We start from the raw sequence: 14057 nt of genomic DNA, 5'->3' as shown, positions 1-14057 counted from the left end.
TGGGTGACTTATGTTTAATGTAGTTATTTTTTTAAGAGGAGATTACTGTGTTGATTTATGCTGAAGGGAAAATGATTTTTGGTTTTTCAGTGAAGGTGAAAGGTTGCAGTTCATGAGGTTATTTTGCTGTAAGTTTTTTTGGAGGCTGCTTTGTTGTTACAGGATGAATCAATGGTTGATTTATTTTAATGTTTCTGTGTTATTAAAAGGTGAAGCAATGCATGGTAATTTCTGTGTCTTTTAATAAAGGTGAAAGGTTAAAGTTTAAATGTTTTATTTGTAGTGAGTACTATGAAGAAGGTGCTATGCTGATCGAAGATGAAGGTATGGTGATCCCAGGACTGTTAGTTGGTCTGAATGTTATTGACTGTAATATGTGTATCAAAGAGGAAGATTTAGATCAACCTGTAAGTCGAAATACAATGTTTATTTATAATTAAGTAGTTCTTCAGGTAAGAATCATGCAAATGCTGTAATATGTGATACACCCCCCAAAAAAGGCTACACATTTTTGTTTTTGTTATTAAGTTGCATTGTAGGTCTATATGACAAAATGTATAATTATTCATTCTTATCTGTCTGCTCTTAGGAGATAATCCACATTGAAAATCCAACTGTTTCTATTGTAATTTCATTTTCAGAGTTATCTCTCGTAATTTTGAATTCTACAGTACATATTCTGTATGATTTTATAAGAGCAAGGGCTGTTACTTTAAATAAAATATCAAAAATAGAAATATGTAGGCTTTCAAACCATGTATCACATTTTGCATGATTCTTAACTGGAGTGCTACTTATATCATTATAACGGTATCAATATAATGTTGAATTCAGTAATCAGGTGAACCAAGTGTACGTTTCTTCCTGTGAAAATTAAAATGGATTGGCTACATCAAGATTGAAAACAGAACAATAAAAATACTTAAAATCAACATGTTTATTGTACAGTTAGGCCAAATATAAAAAAGATGTGTGTTATTACCCTACCTACCTTCAGTCTAAAATATTGTACTCTAAATTTATTTTGGTCATTTTTTTAATAAGGGTTGGCTGTAATGGCTGTTAAAGTGAGGTATTAGACAGTGTTAATATACTTTCTGTTGAAAATAGAGTGAAACAGCTTAGAGTTATCCATGTTTTAATATTTTTCAAGGCAATGCTCCTAGTTATTTGTCAGAAGGTTTTCATCTGCATCATACTAACACAAGAAGCACAACTCATATGAACTTTCTTGTTCCTAGCACAGATATATAAATTAATTTGAGATAAATACTGTAATCTGATTGATTAAAATAATTTTGTTATACATCAATGGATAAAAAATATTGACATGCCCCTATACAGTTAAATTCAGAGCTACTTTTCTCATGTTTAAAGATAAAAATATGTTTTAAAATTAATTTATAAGAATTGGCTATGATAAAAATTTTGTCTATTGAAAAATAACATAAATTTTCCATTTGCATATTTAGTTTATTGCACTTCGTGCAATAATCATAGCCAATTCTTAAATATATTTATGGCAATTTTTTTTAAATGCCACTATAGATTGGAAATTTGGAATAATTTGCCAATTTCCTGTCTATTAAAAATATTTCTGTGAAGGCCTCATGGGAAAACAGCAGTAAAACAAGATTTGCAATTGGTGACATGTAACAATGAGGTTGATGAATTCATTTATTGTTATTCAGAGTGTATTAGGAATTACATTCATTTTCTTTTTTTAAATTTCTATTTTTATGATAATAGAATTGAAATTTACATTTATATATACATACTTATACTATGCGACTTTTTTAAATAGAGGGACTCCTTTGGAGCTTATACTGCTTTGTGAGTTATCCCAGGCAACCAGTTATCTTTTGAAGAGTTAATTAAAAATAAATATATGTATATTTTTATATATGATAATGTGTATTGCATATATATAGTTTTAAATTGCTGATATCTGTTTTATATTGTAATTATGATTGATGTTGCCTAAATAAATTTAATTTGATTGGAAAGTCAAAATGTTTCTCCTGTAGACTCAATGTAAAAAAAAAACAATTAATAAAAAAAGTGCCTACTTACCAACCCTTCTTTTTTTCAAAGGTATAATACGAAATACATTTATTTTGGCCTTAGTGCAGAATAGACTTTTATGTGCTTTATTGATTTTATATTTTTCAACTGTCTTTTATAGATAGGAGTAATAGATTTTAGTTTATACCTCAAGGACAGCAGATTACAGGATGATTCTCCACTTACAAGAAGGTAATGCATTGGTTTTAAAAACAAAGAGAAATACAAAATATAATATATTTTGTGATGGATGCAATTAGTGGGTGGTGTATTAGAATCACTTTGACTATCCCTCATTCTGTCCTTCCATCTGTCAAAATTCAGTCTGAGTTTTCTGTCTGCTAATTATCATATTAATTTCAAATTTAGTAGCAATATAATGATTTTAGTGGTTTATTGTCAACTTTCTATTTAACGGAACTTGTAATTTCAGGGCATGTGATGTTATCCAAAATTTTCATCCCTCAAATCTAAGCTTCCTATGATGTAACTATATTGAAATTTAGTATGTGGCTTCCCTTCAATGATTTGTACATTGTAAGCAACTTTGGTTACTGTCTGATCAATTTTCTGTTAAAGGAGTTAAAGTATGCATGTCATAGGAATATTCAAGGGTGCCCATTTGGTCCATCCTATCCCCCTATTTATGGTTGAAAATTTAGATTATGTAGAAAAAAATGGAAATCAAGGGACTGCATCCCTTTAACCCAGTCAGCCACCCATTCCCTTTTCTGATTTTCTCAATTTATTACTGCATCTTGTTCAAATAGGTATCAAATTTCAATTTAATTGAATTGTAAACCATACAGATGATTTAGGTAGGTAGCCTCTATCTACAAGCCTTTGGTAATATGGTTGCTCAAAACTTCCTCTGTGATGAATTATTGATATTAAAATAAAGTAAAAGTACATGGGATAAATACCAAAAAGACTACAGCCCACATCTTTTCACTTCTATCAAGTGTGAAATGGTTAACTATTTTGTTATTCTTGAAATTTCTATATATTTAAGAGAAATACATTTCATCTATAAAGATACAGTTATAGGAATTTAAAAAATTTGTAGTTGCTTAGTTGTGTGAAAGATTTGTAATATTTTTTAAATAAATATTTTTAGTGAAAATGACTCAAAGATGGCCACAATATTAGATCAAAAGAACTACTTGGAAGAACTGAATAGACATCTGAAGTAAGTATTACATGGAAATTTGTGTTTGAAGTAAAAATACCATAATTTCTCTATTTTTAGAAACAATTTACTACTGTGAAAGTACTATTATTCGTAGGGTACCAATTTTTTCATGGGTAGGCCACACCACGGAATTTGGTTCCCATTGAAAAGAAGATTTCCGTTGATGCGTAAACTGAAAACCTCAAAACCATAAGTTCAAGAATCCACGAATATGTGTTTCCTCACAAAATTGGTATCAACAAATTAAAGTACTTTCTCAGTACATGTATTTCAATTGCAAAATGATTATGGGTTGTTTAAAAAAGGTATTTTAAAATGTGAAATTTTCATGGCAAGTCATCTTAGTTTTGATTTTTTCCTTTTTTTAATTGCAAAATGATTAGTTTAAAAAGTGAACTTCAAAATGTAAAAATTTCTGTCACTGTCCAATGACCTTAAATGCAAAAATTTAACTAAATATTTTTCAGTTTACAGATCTCAAAGGGTTGTTATAGTGGTACTGGAATGAAGGGTCCGGGTCCCATTGTGCAATTGTTTTTTTTTTAGTGAATATATCCGGGACGGAGCATTAGTGACATCCTGTGTATGTAAGGGGACTGAAATATGAATTGCTTATAATCTTTCTGTTGAAATTACGTATGTTATTCAAAAGTGATTGTCTGAACTTTTAACACAGGCCCCAAGCAAGGGTTCTTGGAAGTCTTGCATATTCCAACTGGTCAAGACATCACTAGTTTAATACTATAGTACATGTAGTGGTGCATTATCAAAAGTTGTTATCTGAGTGCAAATAGTTCCGTCCATCATAGATCAAGAAAATTTCCTGTTTGTTTCTGTGATAGAATTGTCAAATCATCAAATTCAAGAATCTACCCACTGACGTTTTTTCACTTAACCACAAAAAATTGGTACCACAACAGGTGCGGATCCAGGATTTGAGTTTAGTGGGGGGCGTTAATTGAATTAAATGCTGTGCAAAGCAAGGCGAAAATATTATGGGGTGAAACTTGTGGTGGAATTTATTTTTCTTACCGATTTAGGGAGGGGGTGTACACCTGGTACGCCAGTCCTTAGATCCGCGCCTGCACAAATAAAAGTGCTTTGATAGTATTTGGCTACCTATGTATAATTATTTTTCAGTGCCACAGTGACCAACCTCCAACAGAAGTTACAGGAGGCCACTACAACTAATGCTTTGATGAAAGAAGACTTGGCTCTGTCTAAAAACACAATCATAGCATTACAAGAGGAGAATGAACAACTCAAAAGTGAAAGAGAAAATATTACAGAGGAACACAGTAAACAATTAGAGGTGTGACAATGTGTCTTTAGGATTAAAATGATATAAAAAAAAAATAAGCCCTAAATGTGAAGAACCAGATTGAATGGTGGCATTTTCCTTAAAAATGTGGATCTAGATATATATATTTTAATAGTACTAATGTCATGTTTTTAGTTAATATGATAAAAATAAAAATAGTAATGCTTGGTTCCCAATAACCAATTCCATTTGTACAGTTTTCTTATATAAGGTTCATAGAAATGTCAAATGATCACCAGAAAAAAATGATTAGATCTACAAATTAACAAAGCAAACAATTTTTTTTTATCTGCCAGCAAGCATCTACTAAAAATATTAGTGTGAGTATTTCATGTCATCATTGATGTTCATGCTTTTGCACATCATATGTTTATGAGTTGCCTTTTTTGCTACAAAGGATTTTTTTTCTCAACAGTTTAGAAATAAAACAAAATTCCTATATTAATATATTAATGAAGCAAAATTTATCGCAACTTTCTACAATGTTTCAAATTCAAAGTTCCATAGGACTATTCCTGGAAAAAAATGTATGTGGGTTTTGGAAACCCCTTGTTATATATGGTGCGGTTGGGGGTATTTCAAAGCATGCACAGGGATACACTGATATGAAAATTTATTTGAATTCTATGTTGGAGTATAACCAATTGTGCTGTCCAACCCTCCCAACTTTTTCCTGGAATAGCTATTAGTCCATGTAGAATTACACTTGCTGCGGTACATGTCGCTACACTTAGTCTGAGAAATAATTTTTTTTTTTTTTTTTTTTTTTTTTATGAAGAAAAGATTTCATTTATTGATTTAAGCACTAGTTTCTTGTATGCATTTTACAGAAAGATGAGCTGATACTCTTCAAAAAGGAGATTTATTATTGAAATCATTTTTATTTGTTGAAAATTTTATTAATATGTGAGGATTGTAAGGACTGATTAGAAGAATTAAAATGTTAAATGTTTGCTTGTTTTTAGTTATTAAATAAGATAAATACAAATACTGTTTTCAAGTATGGATATATCAGTTTTTGCTTGCTCTACTTTCCTTGACATCTCATGTTGTTTTTTTTTAACACTGCACTTCATCTTTCAAATTTAAGTAATCGTTCAATTCTGTGTACAAATTTTATCTTCATTAAAGAGAACATTGTGTAGGGTAAATCTGTTTTTATTTTGTATAAGTTAGCAGAAAAGGCATCTTTACACACAACTCATCATTTATGTTGTGAATAAATGTATATATGTATGTGTGTTGTATGGTAATTCACCTTTTTATATCCCCTTGTGCAAAGTGGGGGGGTTTATAATGACAGCATTTTATTTAGATTGCAAAATCGTTGTTTTTATTATGTCAATTAGATTAAACTCATTTCTTGAAAAGTAACGAAAACGTTTTAAGCTTTTTGATGTATCAATATAAATGTGATAGTTTAATAAAATCTGAGAAAGGAAGTTAGTGAATCAATATAAACAAAAAATGGTGAATTACAATTTTTTTTCTTTTTGTTGTTTGCAAAATGTATTTTTGAATTTCTGATGAAACATCAATATTCTGTGTCATTAGGCTACAAAGCAGGATATTGAAGTTGAAAGAGAGACATATAAAACATCAACAAGTGGCTTAGACTCAATGTATGGTGATATCAAATCTAGACTTGATGAAGAAACCAAAATGAGGCTGGTGAGGTTATCTCCCCTTAACTTGCTTTAGCTGTTGTACTATGTATTTACCTTTGTTTCCTATGTGTTAAAATAATGAGATATTTGTGAGCACTAATTTGTGTGGTTTAACAGAATTTCTCCAGTATGTGGTAATTAATTAACTGATTCTTGATTTCATGAGAAACATTAATTTTTCACAAGTACCCATCATTATGATGGAATTACCCATTAAAACCCTGAACAAGTACTCATCTTAATGATGAAATTGCCCAATAAAACCCTGAAAATGTACCTATCTTTATGGTAGAATTACCCACTAAAACAATGAACAAGTACCTATCTTCATGGTTGAATTACCCACTGAAACCCTGAACAAGTACCCATCTTCATGGTGGAGTTATCCACTAAATCCCTGAACATGTACCCATCTTTATGGTAGAATAACCCACTAAAATCCTGAATAAGTACCCGTCTTTATAATAGAATTACCAACTTAAACCCTGTACAGGTACCCATCTTTATGGTAGAATTACCCACTAAAACCCTGATGAAGGAATTCATGATGGAATTTCAGATATTACTGCATACATTGATAATAGTGAATTTATTATGTACCAGTAAGGCCAAAATACATTTTTACTTTTGTTAGATTAAGATAAATACTTTGAGTATCCAGGATTGAATTGTGGTTTGTGTACCAATGCAAACATTGCTGCTGTTTCGGGAAAATTTAGAAATTTCAAAATTAATTTAAACTTTTTTCTTATTAGGATGTTGAAAAGGAGTTAGAACTACAGATTGGAATGAAACAAGAAATGGAAATGGCCATGAGAATGCTAGAGAAAGACATCCATGAAAAACAGGATACAATGATCTCATTACGGAAACAGTTGGAGGAAATCAAAGCTATAAATCTTGAAATGTTCCACAAATTACAGGTAAATTACAATTTCCATTAATGGCCTCCTTTCTTTCTCGACATTTTATCTTGTTCACAAGAGAGTGAAAGACTAATGCATGCCTTCATTATTGCAGTTTTATCATTTTGAGCAAAAGTTGCAATTATGGTTTATCGTAATACAGTGAAACCTGTCTAAACTGAACCCAGAAAATTGAAAATTTTTCTAAAGTATACACTTTTTGAAGTCCCTTTATGTTAGTTAAAATGTTTTTTTTAATATGTGTAAACCAAACACCTGTCTAAACTGAACACTTGTCTAAACCAAACACCTGTCTTAACTGAACACCTGTTTAAACTGAACACCTGTCTAAACCTAACACCTGTCTAAACCAAACATATGCCTTAACTGAACACTTGTCTAAACCAAACACCGGTCTTAATTGAACACATGTCTAAACCAAACACCTGTTTTTACTGAACATCTGTCTAAACCAACACCTGTGTAAACTGAACAGCTGTCTAAACCAAACACCTGTCTAAACTGAACACCTTCTAAACCAAACACCTGTCTAAACCAAACACCTGTCTTTACTGAATGCCTGTCTAAATCAAACACCTGTCTAAACCAAACACCTGTCTAAACCAAACACATTTTAGAGTCAAACAAGCATTTTATAAAACTTAGCTATGTAATAGTGTATTTATCTTGTACTGCGCAATGTTCTATATCACACAAGTCAAACTTGGACTGGTTTTGGGGAAATAGCGCCATTTTTTGGTCCCTAATTCTGAAAAGTCAAAAATAGGAAATTGTTTCCAAGCAATAGCTTGAATAAAGAGGTATAAATCTTTATGAAACCCATTCCACAAAACAAAGGTTTTGAATGATTTTGTTGGGTTATGATTAGAGCTATTTAGGAATTGGTGTCAAAAGGGGAATGAAGTAAGCATGTTATGAAATTTTACTGTCTAACATAAGTATAAGTATATGGATTACTATTAAACTGAATCACAAGGTTCCATATCATCAAGGTCAGGCTTAGAGTAGTTTTTGGTGTGATTACCATATGAAGAAATAAGGGGCCAAAAGTGGAAAAGATTTCTCATTTTTTTTGGTTTTCAGGGAAAATATTTTCAATACGACAAAAAGAAGATTTTGATTAATTTCAAGAGTTGCTGCCCTTACCTATTAGAAATTAAGGGCCATAAAAGAATCAGTTGTAGGTATTTTCTTCACATTTGTTTAACTTGCATATTTCTTAAATATAACTCCAAAGTTCTTCGACCACTTTCACTCAGGCAATGTGTTAACCCTCCCGATTTCTGCAGGAGACTCCTGCAAAACAGACCCATCTCCTGCAATTAGTCAGTCAATCAACTAGTATACACAAAACTCCTGTTATTGTGGACATCTACCACAAGACCTCCGGTGGCTGTATTTTTTTAATTTTTAATGGGTGCCAGTTTTGTTTTCTTGCAAAGAGGATCCAAAAGGTTAAGAGGTATGACTCAGGTCAGATGTGTCAAAATTTTAATCACAATCTAAATTAATAGCTGTATTGCTTCAATATTTGTCCCAACTGTTCAGGGTTTGAGATCTGTGACATTTTAAGCTGCACCTGTTAAGGGATTTTTTTTATATTTTTGTCCATCCATGTTGAAGATGTTAAGTACAGCTTCTGTTTGTGTACTACTAAGAAGTTATAATCAATTAAAGTAAGGGATCTTTTGGAAATGAAAATTTGGGTCATGACCTTTATTGAGGTCTTTGTGATTTGTATGTTTACTTACATATAATGGTTTGAGCTGCCAGATTTTTAAAAATAGCTGTTTTTTAAATTTATTGTACCGGTAAATGAAACCTAACATGACTTGTTTTCAACAATTTATTTGTTGATATATTTTACATCAAATTGCAGTGTAGTCAGAAAATTACATGAAAATCACCATATTCTTTAATTAAACACAAATTACAACTCTCTTTTGCAATAGGTGTATGATTGTGATGATGTGTTTTGATCCACACATGACATTTATGACAGTTGTTTATGGTGACATGATTAAAAAGGTATAGGCACATATGTAACAGGAAGTATCACATGACCAAAATAGATGATCACATGATTAAATATATGATCACACAAGCAAAATCAAAGGGGGTTGATATTTTTCATTCTAATTCATCACTCTTGATATTGGTACTGCTAATTCTTCATCTTTTTCCTGAAACAAGATAGATGAAACTTGTACAGTCAAAGGACTACTTACTTAAAATGAGAGGGAAAATTCAAGTATAAAGAGGCAAATATAGAAAGTGGAAACTAACAATATATGTAACTAGTCTGCTCCAAAAATACCAGTATTTACAAATAAAGTATTAAGAAAAGTTACTGCAAATTTTAAAGTACGGTAATAAAAAAAAAATGAAACAGGGTTGTTATCCTTATAATTAGTTGCATTTGAATAGTTTTGGGATTAGCATTAGTCCAGATATCACAAAAATTCAGGTCACAGTTTAGACTAAAATAACCTAATGAATGCAGTATTTTCTGAATGAACAGTATTCTGCAGTAGAAAATATCACATGTTTTTGAGAATGTGGTGTTACATTCAAAATTTAAAAAAACAAAATGTCCTCCTTCTGTCAATCATTTAATCTAATGATCTTTTAGGGGCTGGGTTAAGTTTAACTGTACAGTGTTTTTTTTTCTATTGTAAATTGGTAGTGAAAACTGTAATGGCTGTGCAGTTTCATAATTGATGGAGAAGGAAAGGGATCAGAACAATTTTTTTTCTATTTAAACTTTTTCTTTACTTTATTAAAACTCCCCGTTTCTATTTGTTTGTTTATTTGTATTTTTTATTGTAGCTAGAGAAATCCTTATGACTACATTGTAGAGTCTTTTGTTCACATAAAGTTTAAATTAACTGTCTTACCAAAGGGAAGTAATCCACTGATTCAGGTATAGATGATGTGGAACATTTCTGTAATCTTTGTACTTCATTCTGAAAATTTAAATAAAATAAGTAAGGAATATATGATAGATTGAAGGTTTTCCAAAATGAAGTATTTACGTAAGTCTTAATTATATTCTTGTAGAAGAAAGGAAATGAAAATAATTTTTTAGCTGGACTACTATGATTATTTAGGACTGTCTTATATATTTTGTATCCTTGTGTATTTTCAGTATGGTTCAGTCGGTTTTGGTTATTTACACACCTTGGAAATCTTTCAATTTTAATAATGTAATAGGTACAGTCTACCTTAAATATAACATATTTTGTTGTTGATTTTTATTTTGCATTGTGCAATTAAAAATTTTAGAAATTGATAAGTAATGCTGAGAGACAAAAAAAATTCTGTTACAGTTTTTACATCACAATGCACTTCACCATGAAAAAAAAATACATATAAGATATACAATAATTCTACTCACTGAAATAAGTTTATAGACCATTGATTTCACATAAGGGCTAAATGTACAGGTATTTTGCATGACTGCCCTCTTCCCTGGATTCCAGCCATTACTAAAGTGGTAGCTCTGTTGAGCAGTGTAACATACAAGGCAGGTCAATGTCAGGAAAACTGTAGCTTTCATGTTTGATCTTGAATAAAGAAAAGAACTTAAAAGACAGCAATTTGTGTTCAATGTGTGTCCTGAGCTACAAATATTAGCCCTTTTAGAGAAGTAGTTTTTTAAATACTTGTGCAGTGCTTTAAATGAGAAAAACAGTGCTTTTAAGAACATTTTACCCAGTATATAGTTTTACCTTTTATCGGATCTAGTATTAAAATATCTTTTAAAAGCCAGGGTAACCAGCCTATCCCAAGCCCTGATAAAAGGAGGATCTTTAATGTTAATATGAACCAATTCTCCAGCTGAAAAATGACAAATCTCAAGTTTTGAAGGAATGACTTTATCTCATGTATGTTCATATATTTTTCAGTATTTGTATGGTACAACATATATTATATTAAGTAATTTAGATACTCACAATATATATTATCATATATTTTTTTACTACATATACTGGCAAAAAAAAAATACTGAAGCATCAGTAGTAGGATGATTCAAATACGTCAAGATCCCAAAACATGGCCTAAACATGAACACATTAAACAGAGATGATCTACATACACAGTGTAGCGATCCAAATATAAAAGATGACCGGTGCACATAAAAGCTGGCGATGAAGCAAGCAAGATGTCACCCAAACAACAAAAGCACAAGCAGTAACAAAACAGGGAGTGATACAAGGGGCTCCAGAATACATGTAATATTTAGATAATTGCAAATCTACCTGTATTTTGGTGCAAAATGATTCTTTTTTTTTTTTTGGGCACAAATCAACTATGAAATTTGAAAAATAAACTGGTTCAAAAGGATTACTGGTGCAAGTGAGGAGATGGCCCCTTCCTGTAATTTTTTAGCCTTAGACAGTATTGGATGAGTGTTGGTGTCAAACAGACAATAAAAACCTTCTATCTAGCAACTGATGAAGCAATGGATGGGCCTAATGCATCCCTTAAATTCTGAAACTACTTAATATTTATAAAATTTATTGATTTAAAAAGAAGATATTTGAGTTATATCCCTTTATGAAATTTTCTAGTGACAGAGGATGAAACTAGTGTCAGTGAATGAACTCCTTTAATCAGATCAAAATTATTGAGAGGGCATTGTCTAATCTTTAATCACTAATTAGTTAGTTTTTATGGATTTTTTTTTTTTAATTGTACAAATCATCCATTTTTCTACAGCTATTCAGTTACAAAAAAATCAAAAGGAAGAGAAAGTGAGAAGTCAGCATATAACTCGAGACAATTTACATTGTATAGCAAAGTAACAAAAACTTGCATTTTACCTACCAATATATTATTAAAAATCTTTATTTTTTAATTTGATAAGTATTTTATGAACTACAGTGAATAATATAGATAACTTCAGAGAATATAGTTTGCATTCCCTTGACTGAATGGCCATCACCTATGAAATATCTGTCAGATAAATGAACAATTAACAGGGAGATATGAACTTTCTATCATTTCATAAATATTTTAATCTGAGTTGCTAGAAAGTTTAAATTAAATCCCTTTGTCAACTGAAGGTTTAAATGTCTTCATCAAATGTCAATCTAATTATGTAAGGAGGGAAGATCAACTCTATTCCCTGAAGATAACTATATTATTCGCTGTAAAATTGCAAAATAGATTTAATATGTTTATCATTTGTGCAATTTTTTTTTAGATATTTTGAATAGATTTAGTCTTATACTTTTGAGATTATCAAGATCTTTTGAACTGGTGATACAAAAATGTGATTTATTTTGTATTTTTTGAAAAAGTAAAATTGCATAATTGCATTCAGCTGTAGCAAAACAGAAAAATAAATTTTTATGTTAAAGGTGGATTTGATTTGCTTTAGTCTTGTCATTATTATTATTATTGCATATGGGAGATAGAGATTTTTGTTCTCTAAATGCATTTAACTTTTACTGATAATGCACCGTAATGTTGTTAACTTGCTGATGCCTCGACTAGAGATAATATGCACGACATGATGTGCATCTGAGTTTTAGGAGTCTAGCATATTCCTTTTAGTTGAGACTCCTAAAACACATGATGTGCATATTCATTGAAAGATCAAACAATAACGTTCTTATTGCATACGTCACTTTCATAATACATTACTTTCAAAAGGAAGAATTTCAGCCATCCACGCTTTGACAGAGAATCTTCATATGTAGGACGTCACTGATGCTTCGTCCATAAGAATGAATGATGATAGGTTGTAACCATGTATAAATGGCCACAATTAATTCCTAGTGGACAGTTTTCAGTTGCATCCTAATTTTAAAACGTGAAAAGTTACTAATTGGTTATTTTAGTCTTTTTAGAAGGATCACTTGGAACAAATGGAAGTAAATATGATAAGATGACAGTCCTCATTCTTGTTCAGGTCTTCTTACATTAACTCAGAGTTCAGTTAGGCATGTAATTTATACTTTTAAAAACTACTTCCAGAAATGTTAGGTATCACTTACTTATGACTTATTGTTGAATGTAGGATCAATATCAAAGCTGCCCTTTACAACTTTAATGATAGTTTTTTTATTTGTGTAAAAGAATACAAGTAAAAAAAGTGTAAAGTTTTTAATTTGTACGAATGAGTGCAAGCACTCAAGGATACACCACTTTTCAAAAAGAAAACTATGAAAGGTATAGGGGCATTAGGCTATGATTATGGCCCCCAAAATGTCAACAAAACATAGAAATATATATATATATATCAGAATATCAGAATTTGGTAAACTTCAAGCAACTATTGTACCCTCATACATGTAATTCATGAATATTCAGATGTCCTTATGTTTTCTCTGATTCAAGTCTAAAAATTCACAATTATACGCTTTGACACCTGAGGATTAATTTCAGTTGTAATTCATGCCAATGAGAGCATTCTCCTTTGACAAAAAAAAAATGAATTTCTTATATCATGAACAGAGAAGTAAAGCTGTACTGCAATTTATTTTTCACGAAAACTGTTAAATGTGCATATTTACTAGTACAGTGAACATGTTTAAGGCTGAATATACATATATGTGTGGTCTCCCAACTGACCTAGTTTTTAATGCCGGTCCTAGACTTTTTTTCCCCAAGGTGAAAAATAAAATGATTATAAAACCAACTGAATGTAGTTTTCTATTCACTTCCAGTCACTACTTCTACTATTACTTGGATCAGTCATTGAGGTAAAAGGAGGATAAGGTATTGAAACACTGAATTCGAATTCATATTGAGGTTTAAGGCAGTATCAGTTATTGAAAATGACTGAAACTTGTGTAGTGAACTTAAAAGAAAAGAAAAAGAAAAAAAAAGCCTCAACTACAAACCCTGTTTTTCTCTATGAGGTGACTGGAACCATT

General features: G+C 30.8%; 2 protein-coding genes across 8 annotated transcripts in view; one reads left to right on the top strand and one right to left on the bottom strand.

Moving 5' to 3' along the window:
- LOC148619820 (RUN and FYVE domain-containing protein 2-like) overlaps window positions 1-14057 on the top strand; it is a 50928-nt gene that overhangs the window by 11398 nt on the left and 25473 nt on the right. For 3 of the 7 annotated variants that reach the window (XM_088580137.1, XM_088580133.1, XM_088580135.1), the window contains exons 5-11: window positions 284-407; window positions 2186-2256; window positions 3182-3253; window positions 4397-4568; window positions 4874-4897; window positions 6132-6248; window positions 7000-7167. In XM_088580137.1, coding sequence (XP_088436263.1) covers window positions 284-407; window positions 2186-2256; window positions 3182-3253; window positions 4397-4568; window positions 4874-4897; window positions 6132-6248; window positions 7000-7167 — 748 coding nt within the window. The remainder of the gene's footprint in view (window positions 1-283; window positions 408-2185; window positions 2257-3181; window positions 3254-4396; window positions 4569-4873; window positions 4898-6131; window positions 6249-6999; window positions 7168-14057) is intronic. The other 4 variants (XM_088580138.1, XM_088580134.1, XM_088580136.1 and 1 more) reach the window with 2 other exon arrangements.
- Window positions 9180-10986, bottom strand: LOC148619821 (prepro-gonadotropin-releasing hormone-like protein). The gene is made up of 3 exons (XM_088580145.1): window positions 10568-10986; window positions 10068-10136; window positions 9180-9353 (listed from the first exon to the last, which is right to left on the bottom strand). The coding sequence occupies exons 1-3, from the start codon at window positions 10877-10879 to the stop codon at window positions 9306-9308; spliced, it is 429 nt and encodes a 142-aa protein (XP_088436271.1). The 5' UTR covers window positions 10880-10986; the 3' UTR covers window positions 9180-9305.

The sequence above is a fragment of the Perna viridis genome, chromosome 4 (assembly GCF_037379345.1).
Source record: "Perna viridis isolate PV_CMFRI_1.1 ecotype Kerala chromosome 4, ASM3737934v1, whole genome shotgun sequence".
NCBI classification, from domain to species: Eukaryota; Metazoa; Mollusca; class Bivalvia; order Mytilida; family Mytilidae; genus Perna; species Perna viridis.
This window is presented reverse-complemented; position numbering and strand designations above follow the sequence as displayed.